Source organism: Otolemur garnettii, unplaced genomic scaffold, assembly GCF_000181295.1.
Source record: "Otolemur garnettii isolate 467f Iridium unplaced genomic scaffold, OtoGar3 scaffold00066, whole genome shotgun sequence".
Taxonomy (NCBI): Eukaryota; Metazoa; Chordata; class Mammalia; order Primates; family Galagidae; genus Otolemur; species Otolemur garnettii.
The window spans coordinates 1,853,130-1,871,116 of NW_003852461.1; the positions used below are offsets into that span (position 1 = coordinate 1,853,130).

Genomic DNA, 17,987 nt, shown 5'->3' on the forward strand with positions numbered 1-17,987 from the left:
GACAGGCCAGAGCAGCCCTTCTCAACCTCCACTACAGTGGAATCACCATATTCATCCACACACATTCTCTGCCTGAAGATGTTGGCTGTGGATTTGAGGTGGGCACAGATATCAGTATTTGATAGTTCCCTGGAAGCCCCTAATACGCAGCCTGGTTGGATCTGCCCGTCTAGAGGACAGACACTAAACCTTCCTCTAGGGGGGTGGAGGGGCTGGAATATAATCTTCAGAATTCCTCAGGATCCGCATAGCCACAGTAGCCTTTTATTTCTCCCTGGTCCCTGTACACATGATTACATCCCTTCTAAACCTGGGGAAGCCTGGCAGCTGTCCTCTGCACCCTGAGGTGTTAATTATTTCTCAATTAGCAGTCCCCAGCCTGTACAGCATAGTGGTGTGGAGAGGCCTAATGACTTGCTGTGTTTATACACCCCCACATCTTCAGAGCACTTTACCAATGGTAACTAATTAATGCTCACGACCCCTTTGGGAGGCAGGCCAAGAACGCTGCATTTTACTGTTTTACTGTGCGTGTGCAGGGGCTTTGCAGCCTGGAGCTGCTGAAAAGCCTGGTCAAGACCACCACGGTCAGAGTGGATTTGCTCCGCTTGGAGGAAGTGCCGGGTGGTGAGGCCCCAGGTAGTGGAGACCCAAAAATCTAGGCCTGTCACTGCTAGTAACTTCCTGTGGGACATTTTAATTGATCAATCAATTGATGATTTATTGTATGGCTTGATTTATAGAACTCATTTGTGGCCCTGTGAGCTCTCCCCCCCCCAAAAAAAAATGCCCCCACACAGAAAAAAATCCATCCGTTCACTTATTTGTTTGTTATCAAAAAGAAAAAAAAGGCTTGGCGCCTGTATCTCAGTGGCTAGGGCACCAGCCACATACACCAGAGCTGGCAGGTTCAAATCCAGCCTGGGCCTGCCAGACAACATCGACAACTACAACCAAAAAATACCTGGGTGTTGTGGTGGGCACCTGTAGTCCCAGCTACACGGGAGGCTGAGGCAAGAGAATCACTTAAGCCCAAGAGTTGGAGGTTGCTGTGAGCTGTGACACCACCGTACTCTAACGAGGGTAACAAAGTGAGACTCAAAAAAAAAAAAAAAGGAAAGAAAAGGAAAGAAAAAGACTCCACATCTGCCTTGATGCTCAACAGCCCTGGGGACAACCACTGGCCACTGGCCAGACGAGGACCCCCTTGAGGGCAGGCACAGGGCTTATTCTTCTCTGTAGCCTTAGTCCCCAACAGAGGGCATGGCTCAGTACTGGGGCTCAGTGAAGGGCTTTGCTTTTTTGTTTGTTTGCTGGTTTTTTTTTTTATTTTACTTAATTTTATTTTTTCAGAGACAAGGTCTTACTCTACCATACAGGCTGGAGTGAAATGATCATAGCTCTCTGTAGCCTCAGACTACAGGGCTCAAGTGATCCTCCCACCTTAGCCTCCCCAAAACGTGTGCCACCACACTGGACTGGTTTTTCTCACACTGGACTGAGTCTCAACCTGTTTTTACTAAGCTAGAGTTCTATGGCCTCTGCTTAGCTCACAGCAACCTCAAACTCCTGGGTTCAAATAATCCTCCTGCTTCAGCCTCCTGAGTAGCTGGGACTACAGGCACCCACCACAACATCTGGCTATTTTTTTTTCTTCTTTAGCAGGCCCGAGACAGGTTTGAACCTACCATCCCTGGAGCATGTGGCTGGTGCCCTAAGCACTGAGCTATAAGTGCCCAGCCAACCCTGACTTCACGAGCTCAAAGCCTTGTGGAGAGACTGCTTCTCAAAGCTGTGAGCAGGGAACCCTGCAGTATGAGGAGGGGAGAGCAGGGGACTGGGGACAGTATTGCAAGGGAGACAGCAGGAAATTCAGTCTTGAGGTGGCTTTAGGGAGGGCTTCTTGGAAAGGGGGGGACTTGGAATTGGGCCTTAAAGAATAAGAAGGATCTTCCCAAACTAAAAAGCAGGGGTGGAAAGACATTCTGGTCAGGTCAAGAAAGTGCTACTCGGCTCAGCGCCTATAGCTCAACCGGCTAAGGCGCCAGCCACGTACACCTAAGGTGGCGGGTTCGAATCCCCAGCCCGAACCGGCCAAACAACAATCACGGCTGCAACCAAAAAATAGCCGGGCGTTGTGACGGGCGCCTGTGGTCCCAGCTACTTGGGAGGCAGAGGCAAGAGACTCGCTTGAGCCCAGGAGTTGGAGGTTGCTGTGAGCTGTAATGCCACGGCACTCTGCCCAGGGGGACAGCTTGAGGCTCTGTCTCAAAAAAAAAAAAAAAAAAAAAAAAGTGCTACTCACTGTAGAACGAAGGCTAATAGAGAGTTCTGGCTGGAGCACAGAACACACCCAGGTGTCATGGACACAAAGCTAGAGAAGCATAGGGAGCCAGATGCGGCAGGGCCTGCTAGAACAGGCTGCGAGTTCATCTTCCTCTTCCAGGACGTTGAAACTTTACCTGTGAAAGAAATGATACTCCCTTCTGCCCTCCACAACACATACAAACTCCTCCTGGGCAACATCCCTGGACATTTTACCTTCCCCTGTACAACATGCATTTGTCAAAAATCTGGAAACAAACATAAATAGCTCTCTAGGAAGAGGGTCGCCTCCCCTGCTGAGTGGCCCTGGGTGGATACTGCAGGACACTGCCCAGTGTGAGGAGTGGCCTGTGGGCAATGAGAGGGTTTTATGCCAGGGGAGGTCACTGTGTTTCTTTGCCTGAGATGTGAGCTCAGATCAGAGGAGGAGGATGGAGGGAGAGGCCAGAAGGGGGGTCTCCTACCATAGCCAAGACTAGGGCAGTGAGGGCCCAGATCCCAGAGACAGCCCACCCTGTACTCTTACCCCAGCCCAGCTCACACAGACTGGACTAGAGCAGGGGAGGCTGGCTTTGTAGTCAGAGAGGGCTTGACTCTGAGGAATCTGCCCAGGCTCCCCAGCTGCCTGGCCTTGGCAAGTTACCTAGTCGTCTCATCATCAGTGAGAGAAATCGATGATAGCACCATACAGGGGAGTTATGAAGGTTGATGAGAGATGTCCTTGAAGGCATCCACCCCTTCCCCAACTCACTTTCTTTTTTCTTTCTTTTTGCAGTTTTTGGCCAGGGCTGGGTTTGAACCCGCCACCTCTGGCATATGGGGCCGGCGCCCTACCCTTTTGAGCCACAGGCGCCGCCCTCCCCAACTCACTTTCTTTCTCCCCATAGCTCCACTCATCCATCCTAAGGAGAGAACCATCACTCTTTCCCTCTGGTTTTGAGGGACTCCCATGTTCACTGCCCTGTGGTACAGTGAGTTAATCCCCTTTTGTCTTCAGAGCCCTTTCTCCTTGGACCCAAATAACACCACTTGTTCATTTGCCCAGTACCTAAGGAGACATGACTGGAGACCAGATGGGAGCTGGGAAGGTTGGACCCTGTTTTGTATTTTAACTTTTTTTTTTTTGAGACAGAGTCTCACTATGTCACCCCGGGTATAGTGTCATGGCGTCACAGCTCACAGCAACCTCAAACTCTTGGGCTTAAGTGATTCTCTTGCCTCAGTCTCCCAAGTAGCTGGGACTACAGGTGCCCGCCACAATGCCGCACTATCTTTTTGTTGCAACTGTCATTGTTGTTTAGCTGGCCCAGGCCAGGCTCAAACCTGCCATCCTTGGTGCATGTTGCCAGCACCCCCACCACTGAGCTATGGGTGCTGAGCCAGGACCCTGTTTTTAGCCCAATTCCTCAGAATTAAAGACGTGGCCCCCAGTTCGGCCCCAGTAGCTTAGCAGCTAGGCCTCCAGCCACATACACTAGAACTGGTGGGTTCGAATCCAGCCCAGGCCTGCCAAACAACAATGACAACTACAACCAAAAAATAGATGGACATTGTGGCAGGTGCCTTTAGTCCAGCTACTTGGGAGGCTGAGGCAAGAGAAGCATTTAAGCCCAAGAGTTGGAGGTTGCTGTGAGCTGTGATACCACGTCACTCTACCCAGGGCGACAGCTTGAGATTCTATCTCAAAAAAAAAAAAAAAAAGAGTGTGGCCCCCAATATCATCACTGTCATCATCTTCATCTTCTGTGGAGCCTTTGCTATGAGCAGGGACAATATTAAACACTTCACACTCCTGTCTGATTAAATTCTTACAACATCTCCACGAGGTAGAAATGTCACAGTTGCTCTCATGTGTGGATGAGTCCTGTGGCTTGGAAAGTTTGGTTAGCGTGCCTGTGGTCAACACATCTAGGAAAAGGGAAGGAAGGAGTCCTACCTGGGGCTGGGGGATGCACAGCCTGACGCCTGCACTCACTGTGCCCAATAGCAATGTGTGGGCAGCAAGCATGTCAGGATGCGTAACCAAGATGTGTGAACAGTCACCCCAAATAGACCCTCTGTCTGGAGGCCTCCTCTTCAGCTCCATGGCGCCTACTTCAGGAGCCCTACCTTGAAGCCCCCTGGCAGGGACTCTCTCTTCACATCCCTTAGGATTTCCTCTGCATCTCTCATGTGACCTACTCACTCTCCGGAGCGTGTGTACCTGTGATGGCGCAAACAGACCTCAGTTCAAATCCATACGTTTTACCCACTTGCCACATGCTCCCGGGTACGATACTCCCCAGGCCTCAGATGGCTTATCCCTAGAATTGTAGAGACATCTCTGTCGTGGAATCGTGATGAAAATGAAATGAGTTGGGCTGGGCGCAGTGGCTCAGGCCTGTAATCCTAGCACTCCGGAAGGCTGAAGCGGGTGCATCACGTGAGCTCAGGAGTTCAGAGACCAGCTTGAGCAAGAAAAAAAAAAAAAAGAAATGTGTTAGACTAGGTAAAGGGGGTAGCACAGCCCTGGCATGTAGTCAGGGTTCAGTACTCTTTTTTCCTTTTTTTGTAGAGACAGAGTCTCACTCAGCAACCTCCAGCTCTTGGGCTTAGGTGATTCTCTTGCCTTAACTTCCCGAGTAGCTGGGACTACAGGGGTCCACCACAACACCCGGCCATTTTTTTGTTGCAATTTGGCTGGGGCCAGGTTTGAACCCACATAGGGCCATAGGGTACATAGGGCCAGTGCCCCAGCCACTGAGCCACAGGTGCCACTGTCTTTTTTTTTTTTTTTTTTGAGACAGAGTCTCACTCTGTCACTCTGGTTAGAGTACCATGCCATCATAGTTCACAGCAACATCAAACTCCTGGGCTTAAGCAATCCTCTTGCTTCAGCCTCCTGAGAAGCTGGGACTATAGGCATCCGCCACAATGGCCAATTAGTTTTTCTATTTTTCACAGAGACAGGATCTTGCTCTTGCTGAGGAAGGTCTTGAACTCTTAAACTCAAGAAATTCGCCCACCTCAGCCTCTGAGAGTGCTAGGTTTATAGGTATAAGCCACCATGCCTGGCATACTGTCATTATTATTATTATTTTAGAGACAGAGTCTCACTTTGTCACCCTCTGTAGAGTACTATAGCATCACAGCTCACAGCAACCTCCAGTTCTTGGACTTAGGCAATTCTATTGCCTCAACCTCCTGAGTAGCTGGGACTACAGGCACCTGCCACAACGCCCAGCTATTTTTTGTTGCAGTTTGGCCAGGGTCGGGTTCGAACCCGCCACCATCGGTATATGGGGCCAGCGCCCTGCCCACTGAGCCACAGGTGCCACCCTATTATTATATTATTATAGTGGGAAGGAAATTCTCATAACCCTGACAGGAGTGTCACCAGTTTAGAAAATCAGGTCAGAAATTAGCAATCCCCTCCCCAGATTCCTGGAGTGCCTCAAGGCCAGAGTTCCTGGAAACACCTACCTATAATCCTGACCCTAAGGATATGCCCATAATCCTGACCCGAACTATAGAAGAGCCTGAGGCTGTACTCCAGGCTCACTCCCCATTTCAGCTGTACTAATAAGGCTTTTAATAAAAGCTGGGTGGAATATCTCAGCGCCTGTAGCCCAGTGGTTATGGCACCAGCCACATACACCCAGGGTGGTGGGTTCAAACCGGGCCTAGGCCAGCTAAACAACAATGAAAACTGCAGCAAAAAATAGCTGGGTGTTGTGGAGGGCGCCTGTAGTCCCACTTACTTGGGAGGCTGAGGCAAGAGAATCGCTTAAGCCCAAGAGTTTAAGGTTGCTGTGAGCTGTGATGCCATAGCACTCTACCAAGAGCAATATGGTGAGACTATTCTCAATAATAATAATAATAATAAGCGAAAGAAAAACAATAAAATCTGGGTGGGAGCTGAGCTGACCCCTGATCCGTCTCCATTCTGCTTTTCCTTCTGTTAAACTCTTTCCTTTTCCCTGGACTGGCCTCCTCTTCTTTCTTGTGGTCCCTCACCTGGTTCTGTGGCAGAACCTCTCAATTATTATTAACATTAATGGCAGTACCCTGGCTGGCATATGTCATATAGCACATGCAAAAAGATATTCTCTTCATCCCCACTAACTCCCAGAGGGGAGGGCCCGTGTCCTGTTTGCCTCTGGTCCTTCTAGATGTGTTTTGGACACAGTGAATATCAGTACATATGGAGCGTGCTAAAAAATGTAAACACATTTTACAAAAGGAAAAAACTGTATTAAAATTGTAATGCTCTACGCTCGGCGCCTGTAGCTCAGCAGCTAGGGCACCAGCCACATACACTGGAGCTGTGTATAGAATCCAGCCTGGACCTGCCAAACAACAATGACAACTACAACCAAAAAATAGCTGGGTGTTGTGGCAGGCGCCTGTAGTCCCAGCTACTTGGGAGGCTGAGGCAGCAGGATCGCTGGAGCCCAGGAGTTGGAGGTTGCTGTGAGCTGTGATTTCACAGCACTCTACTGAGGGCAAATAATGAGATTCTGTCTCAAAAAACAGACAAAAAGAACAAAACAAAGGCAAAAATCAAATGTGTGTGTTCTGGGTGTGATTCCACAGTTTATGGGGTCTCTCTCCTCAGAAAGGATGGCAGGAGTTCCTTTCAACAAACCTCCTTTTCTCTTTGGGGCTTGGTTTGGGTTAGACGTGGGTGAGGCTGAGGAATGAAATGTTAAACAAGGTGGAGTCTGTGCCCTCCAAAGCTGGGGGCTTACAGAGAGGAGTACACAGTCAGATCCAGACACACCAGGGTTTGTTTCTAGCTTCCACATTTACTGGACAGTGACTAGACCTTTCTGGTCTTTGGCCACTTCACAACTGAGGGAGCGGGGATCAGGAACCTCCTTGAAATGTTGTGACGATGGAGCAAATGTTACAAAACTTTGTAAACTGAGAGTACTCTAAAAATATTTGTGATAGAAGTAGATTCAGATTGTTCTTTTGTAAGATTGTATCATGAGATAATGACTTTTAAGTAAGGAAATAAGCCTGGGTATGTAAAGCCCTTGAAGGGCACGGAGAACACAGTGCCTGGTATAGTTGTAAGTATTGTTAATAACTCCAGCCTGACCCTTACATCTGTTGTCCCTTTACCTGGCAGCTCCCCCCTTCACCCCAGCTCGCTCCTTCACCTCCTTCAGTTCTTAACTGGAATGTCACCTTTGAACCCCAAACACTTCCTGACACTCTCTTGTTTTTGTGGACAAGGGCTCACTCTGTACTATAGGCTGGAGTGACGTGGTCCAAACGTAGGTCACCCCACAACCTCCAAATCCTGGGCTCAAGCAATTCTCCCACCTCAGCCTCCCAAGTAGCCAGGACTACGGCACATGCCACCACACCAGGCTAATTTTATTTTATGTTTTTTAGAGATGGGCCTCGCTATGTGGCCCAGGCTGGTCTTGAACTCCTGGGCTCAAGCGATCATCACCCCCCGGCCTCCCAATGTGCTGGGATTATAGGAGTGAGCCACCACACTCAGCCTAATGCCCGATTTTTCCCTGCAATTCACCCTGCCTGCCTCCAGCTCTCCAGACACTCCCTCTGCCTCTTGCTTCATTTTTCTCCGTGGCATTTATTGCAACTTATAGTAACCGTCTGTCTTATTTCTTGGTTTATTCCACTCTCTACCTGACCCCCCAGCCACAGTAGAAGGTAAACTCCAGGAGGGTAGAGCTCTTTGTTTTATTTTATTGATTTTTTTATTTTTTGAGACAGAGTCTCACTATGTTGCCCTGGGTAGAGTGCCGTAGCATCACAGCTCACAGCAAGCTCAAACTCTTGGGCTTAACAGATTCTCTTGCTTCAGCCTCCCAAGTAGCTGGGACTAAGGCAGAGTCCTCAGGGCTTAATCACCTCCCCAAATGCCCCACCTCTTAACACCATCACCTTGGGGTTTAAATTTTCACCATATGAATTTCAGAGGGATCCGTACATTCAAACAGTAGCAGTGGTCTCGATGTGTTGACACATGAAATTCACTATCGCCATGTGCAGCACAGCTGCTTCCCTAGAAGACTCCCCCCCCACCCCTCCCCCCGTCAAGGACTCAAGGGCAAGCGATGCACACGGTAGTGATCCCGGAAGCACTGAGAGTGGGAAAGTGACACAAGGAAGGGAGGAAATGATACAGGGTGTGACAATGAGCATGTCTCTGCTGTGGGTATCGGGGCCTCCAGCCCTCTGGAAACCCCTGGGAGACAGGGCACAACTGCTTCAGAATTATCCTACTCCCAAAGCTCAGGAGGCTGGGCACTTATCCTCCAAAATCTATTGGGTGAAGGTGCCCTCAGGGCCATTGCCTGCCCAGGGTGTCCAGCCTGCCGCATGTGGCCAGGGCTGAGAGAGAGCCTCACCTTGAGAGTGGGAGATGTTTGCAGTAGGATGAAGGGCATGTCTGCCGCGGGTGAAGGCAGAGGGGGTGCAGGCACACACTTCAGTGACAGGGAGCCAGCCTCGCAGGATAAACCTCCGTCCTGTTTAAGACATCACTTATCAGGTCTTTGATGCTCACAGCTAAGCCTGATCCTAACTGGGATGGGGACCAACAGCTATACCGGTAACAAGCATTTTTCTCTCTCTTGCCCAACGCGGGTCACTGGTTGGGGCGGGCATTGTGATTGGCCCCACCACTTCCCCATAGCGAGGGGAGGCACAATTGTCAGCCCACCAAGAAGGGGCTGCTCTTCCCAGCAGGGAGGGGGGCTGGGCAGATGAAACAAGAGCTCTCCACCACAGTAGAAGTTCTTTTGTTTGTTTTATTTTGTGGGTGACAAATAAAATTCACAGAGGAGCTGCAATGTAATGAAACGATTTACATGCCAAAAATAGGACAAGTCTCACTACACAGTTATTGACTGCTTTGGAAACATAAGCATGAAAAATCCATCCAAATTTTATGTCTTCAGTTTGTAGAGCAACATATGTCATAGAAAGGAAAGTCATCTAAACCCCAAATAGTTAACAAGCCGTTCAATAGTACTCTTTAGCCTGTCTGCCATTCACTACAGTGTGAAGTGACCTCAGAAAAGTTACTTAATCTCTTTCTTTTTTTTATTGAGACAGTCTCACTATGTCACCCTCTGTAGAGTGATGTGGCATCACAGCTCACAGTGACCTCCAACTCTTGGGCTTAAGTGATTCTCTTGCCTCCGCCTCCCAAGTAGCTGGGACTAAAGGTGCCCACCATAATACCCAGCTATTTTTTTGATGCAATTTGGCCTGGGCCGGGTTCGAACCTGCCACCCTCAGTATATGGGGCCCTACCCAGTGAGCCACAGGTGCTGCTCCACACCCAGCTATTGTTGGTTGCAGTTGTCATTGTTATTTGTTTGGCAGGCCCAGGCTGGGTTCAAACCAGCCAGCTGTGGTATATGTGGCTGGCTCCCTAGCTGCTAAGCTACAGGCGCCAAGCCAGTTACTTGATCTTTTTGAGAGTCACTTTCCTTATCTGTGAACTGGGAATGATACTGATGCCTAGCTCAGCTTGTGAGGATTTAATGGAGTAAGGTCTGTGAAACCCATATACAGCTACTGGCCATGGCAATTCTCAGTAAATAGCTTTGATGATGATGGCATTGATTTTCTTTTCTTTTTTTGAGACAGAGTTTCACTTTGTCGCCCTTGGTAGAGTGCTATGGCGTTGTAGCTCACAGCAACTTCACACTCCTGGGCTCAAGAGATTCTCTTGCCTCAGCCTCCCGAGTAGCTAGGACTACAGGAGCCCACCACAATGCCTGGCTATTTTTAGAGATGAGGTCTCGCTCTGGCTCAGGCTGGTCTTGAACCTGGGAGCTTAGGCAATCCACCCATCTCAGCCTCCCAGAGTGCTAGGATTACTGGCGTTTGGCACTGCGCCTGACATTGATTTTCTAGGACCTCGCTGTGGGAGACTTCCCTGTTCAGTCAAATTGTTCTTCTATGGCCACCTGGAGGCCAACTGGAGGTTCCCCAGCTCCATGGGTGTCTATTCACCACCCTCTTACCAAGAACATCCTTTTCCTTTTCTGTTCATCTAAAAACTAGGGAGGTTGTATTCCAACCAGACCGGGGAGGCAGAAAAGGTGCTTAAGGCAGGTGGATCAGGGTGAGCAGGAGTAAGGAAGTGGGAAGTGAGGGCAGGTGGACAGCCCGGTGTGCAGCCTGGAGCTGGGGGAGGAGCAGGGAGCTGCTGTGTCTCCAACCCTGTCAGCAAGCCCAGCCAGTGACTTCATCCCCAGGAGCTGGGGAGGCTGGGGAGCGTTTCTGGCTGGAAGCATGCCGGCAATGCCCAGGATCTGTTTCCATCTGCTCATTTTACTGCTGAGTTGTAAAGTGCTAAATGTCATTATCCTCCCCTTCCTTAAACAAGAAAAAAAGTTAACAGCCTGAGAAAAAGAGATATTTCACTTCATTTGGCATCCAGCCACCATCATCCACACAGGGTGCTCCCTTGGGGTCTGATTAGGGATGGGAAGAAACCCTGTTCTGTTCTGCTGTCAGCTGCTAGCACCCACTCTGGGTGGGCTTCAGGCCGGGTGGCCATCTCTGAGCTCAGTCTGGACGCTGGCAGAGTAGCCAGGCACTCTCTGATCAACTCAAATACTGTAATAGTAACAGGTGCCACAACAGAGAGAGAGAACACCGGCCAGAGGAAAGTAACTTCTTCAGGGTCACTCTGCTTATCAGGGTCTGTTCTGTATGGCCCCAGAAGGTTGACCTGAATCAAGGAAAGAAATTACAGAAAAGATTTCAACTCAATAGAAGGACAAATTGGGGCAGCGCCTGTGGCTCAAGGAGTAGGGCGCCGGCCCCATATGCCAGAGGTGGTGGGTTCAAACCCAGCCTCGGCCAAAAACCAAAAAAAACAAAAATAGAAGGACAAATTCAGAAGACTTAGACCTGTTGAAAAACGGATTGATTCCTTCATAAGGTAGTGAGCTGCCTTTCTGACAGAGGCATGCAAGTGTTTAGACCTTCCTTCCAGAATTACTCATAAGAGAGGAGTTCTGCTCCAGATGGGGAGGCTGAAAGAGGTGATGACTAAGGAGATTTCCAACTCTGAGACACTAGAAACCTATAGCTAAGCAATCTCACCCATTTTCATGAGTTTTAATGTGCCTTGCTCGTGCAATTATTTTTTTATTTTTTAAAGACAGTCTCACTTTGTCACCCTGGGTAGAGTGCTGTGACATCACAGCTCACAGCAACCTCCAGCTCTTGGGCTTAGGTGATTCTCTTGCATCAGCCTCCCGAGTAGCTGGGATTATAGGTGCCCACCAACACATCCAACTATTTTTTGTTGCAATTTGGCCAGGGCCGGGTTCAAACCTGCCATCCTCTGTATATGGGGCCGGCACCCTACTCACTGAGCCACAGGTGCTGCCCGTGTTCCTGCTCTCTAAATGGGAATTTCTGGCTGCCCTGTGATGGCTGCTAGACACAGAGGAAGGAGTGGGCAGGCAGCACAAGGTGTGATTCATCTTCATCACTCTGATTATGGGGTCATTGAGGCTTTCACTCTGCAGTGCTCCCCTGAGGAACCCCTACTTCTGCAGCATGGCAGTTGTCCTCCCCACCACCAGGTAGACAGGAGTCCCACAGGGCTCAAAGCCGTAATTAGAGATCACCCTCCCCAGCTGGAGCTACAGACCCAGGGAACTGCCAGGCTTTGTCTTAGGAGTGTCGTGCTGAAGAGGGGCGGCCAAGAGCCAGCTCCCAAGGCCCAGGGCCAGCCATGCTCTCTTCTCCACTGGGCTGTATAAAGGCCACTAACCCAGCCTGAGTAGGGCTGGGGTAGAGGAACAGTGATAGTCAGCTCTGCCGGCTAAAACCTTTAATAGCTTTCTATAGAGCTTCTAGATCCCCACTGTCGCCCACAGGGCCTGGCATAACCTGCTGTGTGTGGTGCAAACTGTGAACTCCTTGAAAGCAAGGACCAGGTCTGTTTTGCTTCCCACTATAGCCCCAGAATTTGGCTCTATGCTTGGCACTTGGCCAGTACTGGGTAAATACTTGTTGAATGAATTCATGGAAAACCTGTGATGATGCTCCGAAATTTGATAGATGTGAAATTGATAAACAGATATCCCTGCAAGGGCAGAGGACGGTGGACCCTAAGCCTGGAAGTATGAGCTTGGCCTTGGACAAGTCCGTGCTCTTGGGCTTCGATTTTCCAATTGCAGAATTGGGGAGCTGGCGTAAAGCTGGATAGGAGGTAGAAAGAAGATCGTGTTTTCTGGCTGAGCTCTAGATCTCAAGGGTCCTTGGGCTGCAGACCACGCCTCAGCCTCACTCCTATGGACACGTTTGGGACTGAGATGCTTTGTGACTGCCGTGTCTTTACTCAGTTTAACAACCAAAACAAAGCTTGTTTTGTATGCCAGGCTCAGAGCAGGGCCAGGGGGTTGAATCAGATGTTCCTGCTATGAAGAACTCAGAGTCGAGTGGGGGCAGCAGAAATGCAGACATTCTAAGAGAGGAAATTAATGTAAAACCCCCAAAGTGCTCCATGCGTAAGAGGGAGTGATTCATGAGGGGGGGAGGATCTGGCAAGACTCTTGGGCTAGAAATGGCAGGAAAAGGCCAGCGGAGGACCAGGATGCCCAAAGGCACAGAGGGAAGGCAGTTTGGAAGCAGATATGGGGGTCAGGCTGGTGTTCACAGGGCCCCAGGGAGGCCCAGCTCCAGACCAAAGATGACATAGAAGGGCTGTGTTTCCAGGAGACAGCAGGAATGGGCCGGCCTAGTTCAAATCCTGCCTCTTTACTTAATCTGCAGCCTCATTCTGTGTCTCACGTACCTCATCCATGAAATGAGGATTCTAACAGGCAGCCTTCAAGATTGTTGAAAAGGGCCTAGCACGTAGTAGGCATGCTGGGAAACGGGGTTTTCTGGTTTTGACTTTTTGTTACTATGTAGTTGAGAAGCTGTAGTAGGTGTTAGCCATTTATATGATTAGTGTGAATGAGATGTTGGGAAGAGAGTTTTTTTTGTTTGTTTTTTTTAAGAGACAGAGTCTCACTTTGTCACCCTCAGTAGAGTGCCATAGCGTCATAGCTCACAGCAACCTCCAGCTCTTGGGCTTAGGTGATTCTCCTGCCTCAGCCTCCCGAGTAGCTAGAACTACAGGCGCCTACCACAATGTCCAGATATTTTTTTGTTGCAGTTTGGCCAGGGCTGGGTTTGAACCCACCACCCTCAGTATATGGGGCACCCTACTCACTGAACCACAGGTGCCACCCCCTTTTTTTTTTTTGAGACAGGGTTTCACTATGTCACCCTCAGTAGAGTACCATAGCGTCACAGTTCACAGCAACCTCAAACTCTTGGGCTTACGTGATTCTCTGCCTTAGCCTCCAGAGTAGCTGGGACTAGAGGAGCCTGTCACAACGCCTGGCTATTTTTTGTTGCAGTTGTCATTCACTGCACTGTCATTCACTGTCATTCACTGCTGTTTAGCTGGCCCAGGCTGGGTTTGAACCACCAGCCTGGGTGTATGTGTCTGGTGCCCTACCCACTGAGCTACGGGTGTCCCTTTTTTATTTTTTTTGAGACAGAGTCTTACTATGTCACCTCAGTAGAGTGCTGTGGCATCACAGCTCACAGCACCCTCAAACTCCTGGGCTTAAGCAATTCTCTTGCCTCAGTCTCCAAGTAGCTGGGACTACAGGTGCCGGTGTTCTGTTTTTGTTATTGTTGCAGTTGTCATTGTTTAGCAGGCCTGGGTCGGGCTCGAACCCGCCAGCCTCGGTACATGTGGCTGGTGCCCTAACCACTGGGCTATGGGCACCAAGTGGAAAGAGAGTTTATTGAGAAGGGTATGACAGGAGCAGGAGGTAAATGGGGGGAGAAATGCATGACTTTGGGGACAGGAAAGGCAAGACAGGAAACAAGCCAACTGCGAAGCCTGCGGGAAAAAGACAAAATTCCTCAACTTGTAAGTTTTGCCAGCAAACTGCATTGTTGTTTATTTTTATTTAGCAGGCCGGGGCTGGTTCGAACCCGCCAGCCCCAATGCCTTATGTTTAGTTCATCTGTTTAGGGAAGGAGAGGAAAGGGAGGGGTTCCCATTCCAGGGAGGTCATAGGTCGCAGCCTGGGGTGGAGAAGGGATAGAATGGGTGTGGGAAAAGTGAACTGGGCTATGTGTGAACACTGCTGTTGACTCACCTCCTGGCCTCTGTTGCAATGGAAGTGAAAGGAGAAGGAGGGAGGGAGAGAAAGTCACCGCCCCAAGTGGTGAGCCAGGTAGAATCAGGGGCCTTCAGGTGGCCTCGCTGCCCACAGGTACGTGGAATGCCACCATTAGTGTTTAAGCACTGTCCCAGTGGCTATCAGTGTACCCCACGTAACAAATGACACTTAACCCTTTAATGCAGAAACACTGAATGCTTTAGTGTTGATCAGTTTATTAATATTTTTGTAAACCTGAAAAGTGGTGATGGTGAGCTTGAGGTGCAGAGTGGGGAGGATGGCAAGTGTGGCTTTGGTGAGCCACCTCCCTTCCATGGCTCTCAGTTTTCCCAGCTGCCCAGTGAAGGGGCTGGAGTGTGTGGTCTCTGGGGCCCTGCATTTCAGTCTGTTCTCCAGCCGTCAGAGGACAGACAAGGGGCAGTGCAGGGGTGCTGGCTGGTCCCTGGTAAAGTCTAAGGCCAGGGATATGAAGAAAGCAAAATATGTCAAAGGTTATTACAGACCATCGTGGGGAGCTTACTGTTGCAGCGACGTACAACCAGCACTCCTGGAGTCTGGCAAGAACTTAAACTGGAGTTTTGGGTTCAAATAGAGCTTGTGTGTTAGGTCACCGAATCCAGCCCAGCCATTTCAAGATCTGGTGGTAATCCGTCTTTGACCCATTTCCACATCTAAGATGCTATGACTATGGTTCCAACTGTGTAAAACTCCAGTATTTTCTTTCTTCTCTTGTAGATTGTTCATGATTGGGGGCACTTCCTGCTAGGGTCCCTAGGTTTCCCTAAGAACAGGGAAGTCAAGTAAAGGGACTACCGATGGATGCTATTTCAGGGGAGTTTAGGATAAGGGTTGCTGTAAAACCGGTAGAGAGAAAGGAGAGAGTCCTGAGCTCCCGGGCTTAGGCTAGGTCCCTGCCCTAAACTCACTCCCTGTGCAACCCGGCCCTCTGTTCTAGCTAGGGCTTTTCTAGCTGCAGGACCTGAGACCCACTCCAGTCAGCTTCAGTAAAGGGGGCTTTTAAGGACCGTGGCTCCTGGGACTCCAAAGACAGGCACTCCGGCCTCAGGGATTGAGCACCCAGACTAGAACACCACCACAACCGAGGCAATTCTCTTTTTCTCTCAACAGCCTTGCAGCCATCTTATTTTCTGCATGTCTGCAAAATTCTGCCCCCTAATTAGCAGTTTCTCAGTCACAGTAACCTCTCCCCGCCGCTTCTAGCCTCCGTTGCTCTCCCGCGACAGACCTTCCTGCCCCAGTGGGCGCTTCAAACTGCGTTAGGCTCTTCGGGTTTCCGGAATCCCAAATTCCCCACGGAGGATGTGATTGGCTCCGCTCACCAGCCAGCCTATGGCAGGACAGGCCGGTCTGAAGCGTGCAGACTTAGCCCAATCAGCGGTGGAGGGGCGGGGCCTCGGCGTCTTTAGCGGAGGCTTTGGGCCTGGGCTCTGTGCCTCAAAGGGAGAGCGCCCTGCGGCCCCGCGGCGCCCCTGCGCCTTCGCCTTCACGCTCCATGGTCTCGAAGAGCAGCCGCACCAGCGCCGGCCGTCCCTGGGCCACCAAGGCCCGGGCCAGCCCCAGCACCTCGTCCGTGTGGCCGCGCCACACGCGCTGCAGCTCCTGGCGCAGGCTCGCCGCCGGGTACTTGTCCTGTGCGCGGCGCAGCCAAACGTCCACCTCGCGGGCCAGCTCGCCGTCGCTCAGCTGCGCCTGGCTCCACTGCGCCAGCAGCGCCTCGAGCAGGCAGCCGAAGCCCTCGGTGTGGCTGGAGCCAGCGTCATCCAGCTCCACTGCGCGCTTGAAGCAGGCCGCCGCGTTGGCCTCCTCGCCCTTGATGCGCAGGCACTTGCCACGCAGCAGCTGCAGCTCGGGCAGAGTGGCGCCCAGCTCCGACTCGCCAGCCTTGGCCAGGAAGACCAGCGCCTGGTTCAGCGCCTCCTCGTCCACGGCCAGCAGCTCCTGCATCGCGTCCACGCCCATGTAGTAGTAGACCTGGGGTGGGGACAGCGGGGTGAGCCTTCCTCCCCTAAAGTCGCTGCTCCTGGTCATTCCCTCCCCATCTTACTTTTAAAAAAGTTCAGTGGGTAAGGCGCCGGCCCCATATACCGAGGGTCGCGGGCTGGAACCTGGCCCCGGCCAAACTGCAAAAATATCCAGGCGTTCTGGCGGGCGCCTGTAAGCCCCAGATACTCGAGCCAGGTTGCTGTGAGCTGTAGGGACTACCGATGGGTGCTATTTCAGGGGAGTTTAGGATGAGGGTTGCTGTAGCACTCTACCAAGGGCGATAAAGTGGGACTCTATCTCAAAATAAATAAATAAATAAATAAATTCCATTTGTTCCCACCCCCCCTCCGTTGGCGATCATTAATCACATTTTATCCCTGTCCCACTACAAAAAGAGTGTGCTGGGATTCCAGTGCCAGCCCCTCCATTCTTAGCCATATAACCTTGAGTGAGTCTATCTCTGGACCTCAGTAGTCTCATGTAAAATGATGATATTTGTCGTCTCTTCCCTGAGCACAGAGAATAGATATTATCTACATAAAGAATAATGAATGGTTCATGGCTCGGCACGTGTGGCTCAAGCTGCTAAGGCACCAGCCACATACACCTGAGCTGGCAGATTCAAATCCATCCCGGCCGCCAAACAATTATGGCTGCAACCAAAAAATAGCTGGGCGTTGTGGCGCGTGCCTGTAGTCCCAGCTGCTTAGGAGGCAGAGGCAGGAGAATCACTTGAGTCCAGGAGTTGGAGGTTGCTGTGAGCTGTAATGCCACAGCACTCTACGCAGGGCAACAGCTTGAGGCTCTGTCTCAAAAAAAAAAAAAAAGTATAATGGTTCACACTATCTGAGCTCTTAGAAGGAGCCAGACCCTCTTCTAAACTACACAGCTGGGCGCTGTGGCTCACGCCTACAAATCTAGCACTCTGGGAGGCTGAGGTAAGGGGATTACCTGAGGTTAGGAGTTTGAGACCAGCCTCAGCAAGAGCAAGACCCTGTGTCTACTAAAAATAGAAAAACTAGCCAGGTGTTGTGCCAGGCACCTGTAGTCCCAGCTACTCGGGAGGCCTGGGCAAGGGGGTCACTTGAACCCAGCAGTTTGAGGTTGCTGTGATTTAGATGCCCTGGCACTCTACCCAGAGTGATAAAGTAAGAGTCTGTCTCAAAAAAAAAAAAAAATCAAAACTGTACACAAATTATTTAATCTTCACCATGACTAGTGGAGGGAGGTTGGGATGTTCCTTATTCGTCTCTGTATTCCCAGGGCCCAGGCCCCGCCTGGCAGATATTAAAGAGGTTTTTGGTAAGCTATTGACTAACCAAGCCAAGGGAGGCAGCCTTACCTGGCCGATGTCCAGGTAGGTCTTAAGGCCTGGGCACACTCTGACCACTTCCTCCAGGTCAGCCTTGGCGCAGGCCAGGTGGCTCCTGTCAGGCACGCCCCCAAGCCCCATCTTGGCCCTCTCCAGGT

General features: G+C 50.7%; 1 protein-coding gene across 1 annotated transcript in view; it reads right to left on the reverse strand.

Annotated features, from left to right (window-relative positions):
* Positions 1-15,609: 15,609 nt before the first annotated feature.
* The window catches only part of TTC22 (tetratricopeptide repeat domain 22), a 19,008-nt gene continuing 16,630 nt past the window's right edge, over positions 15,610-17,987 (reverse strand). Inside the window, exons 6-7 of the mRNA XM_003793149.2 lie at positions 17,860-17,987; positions 15,610-16,505 (exon numbers count right to left, since the gene is read on the reverse strand). Of these exons, the coding sequence (XP_003793197.1) occupies positions 15,969-16,505; positions 17,860-17,987 (665 nt within the window). The 3' untranslated portion in view covers positions 15,610-15,968. The remainder of the gene's footprint in view (positions 16,506-17,859) is intronic.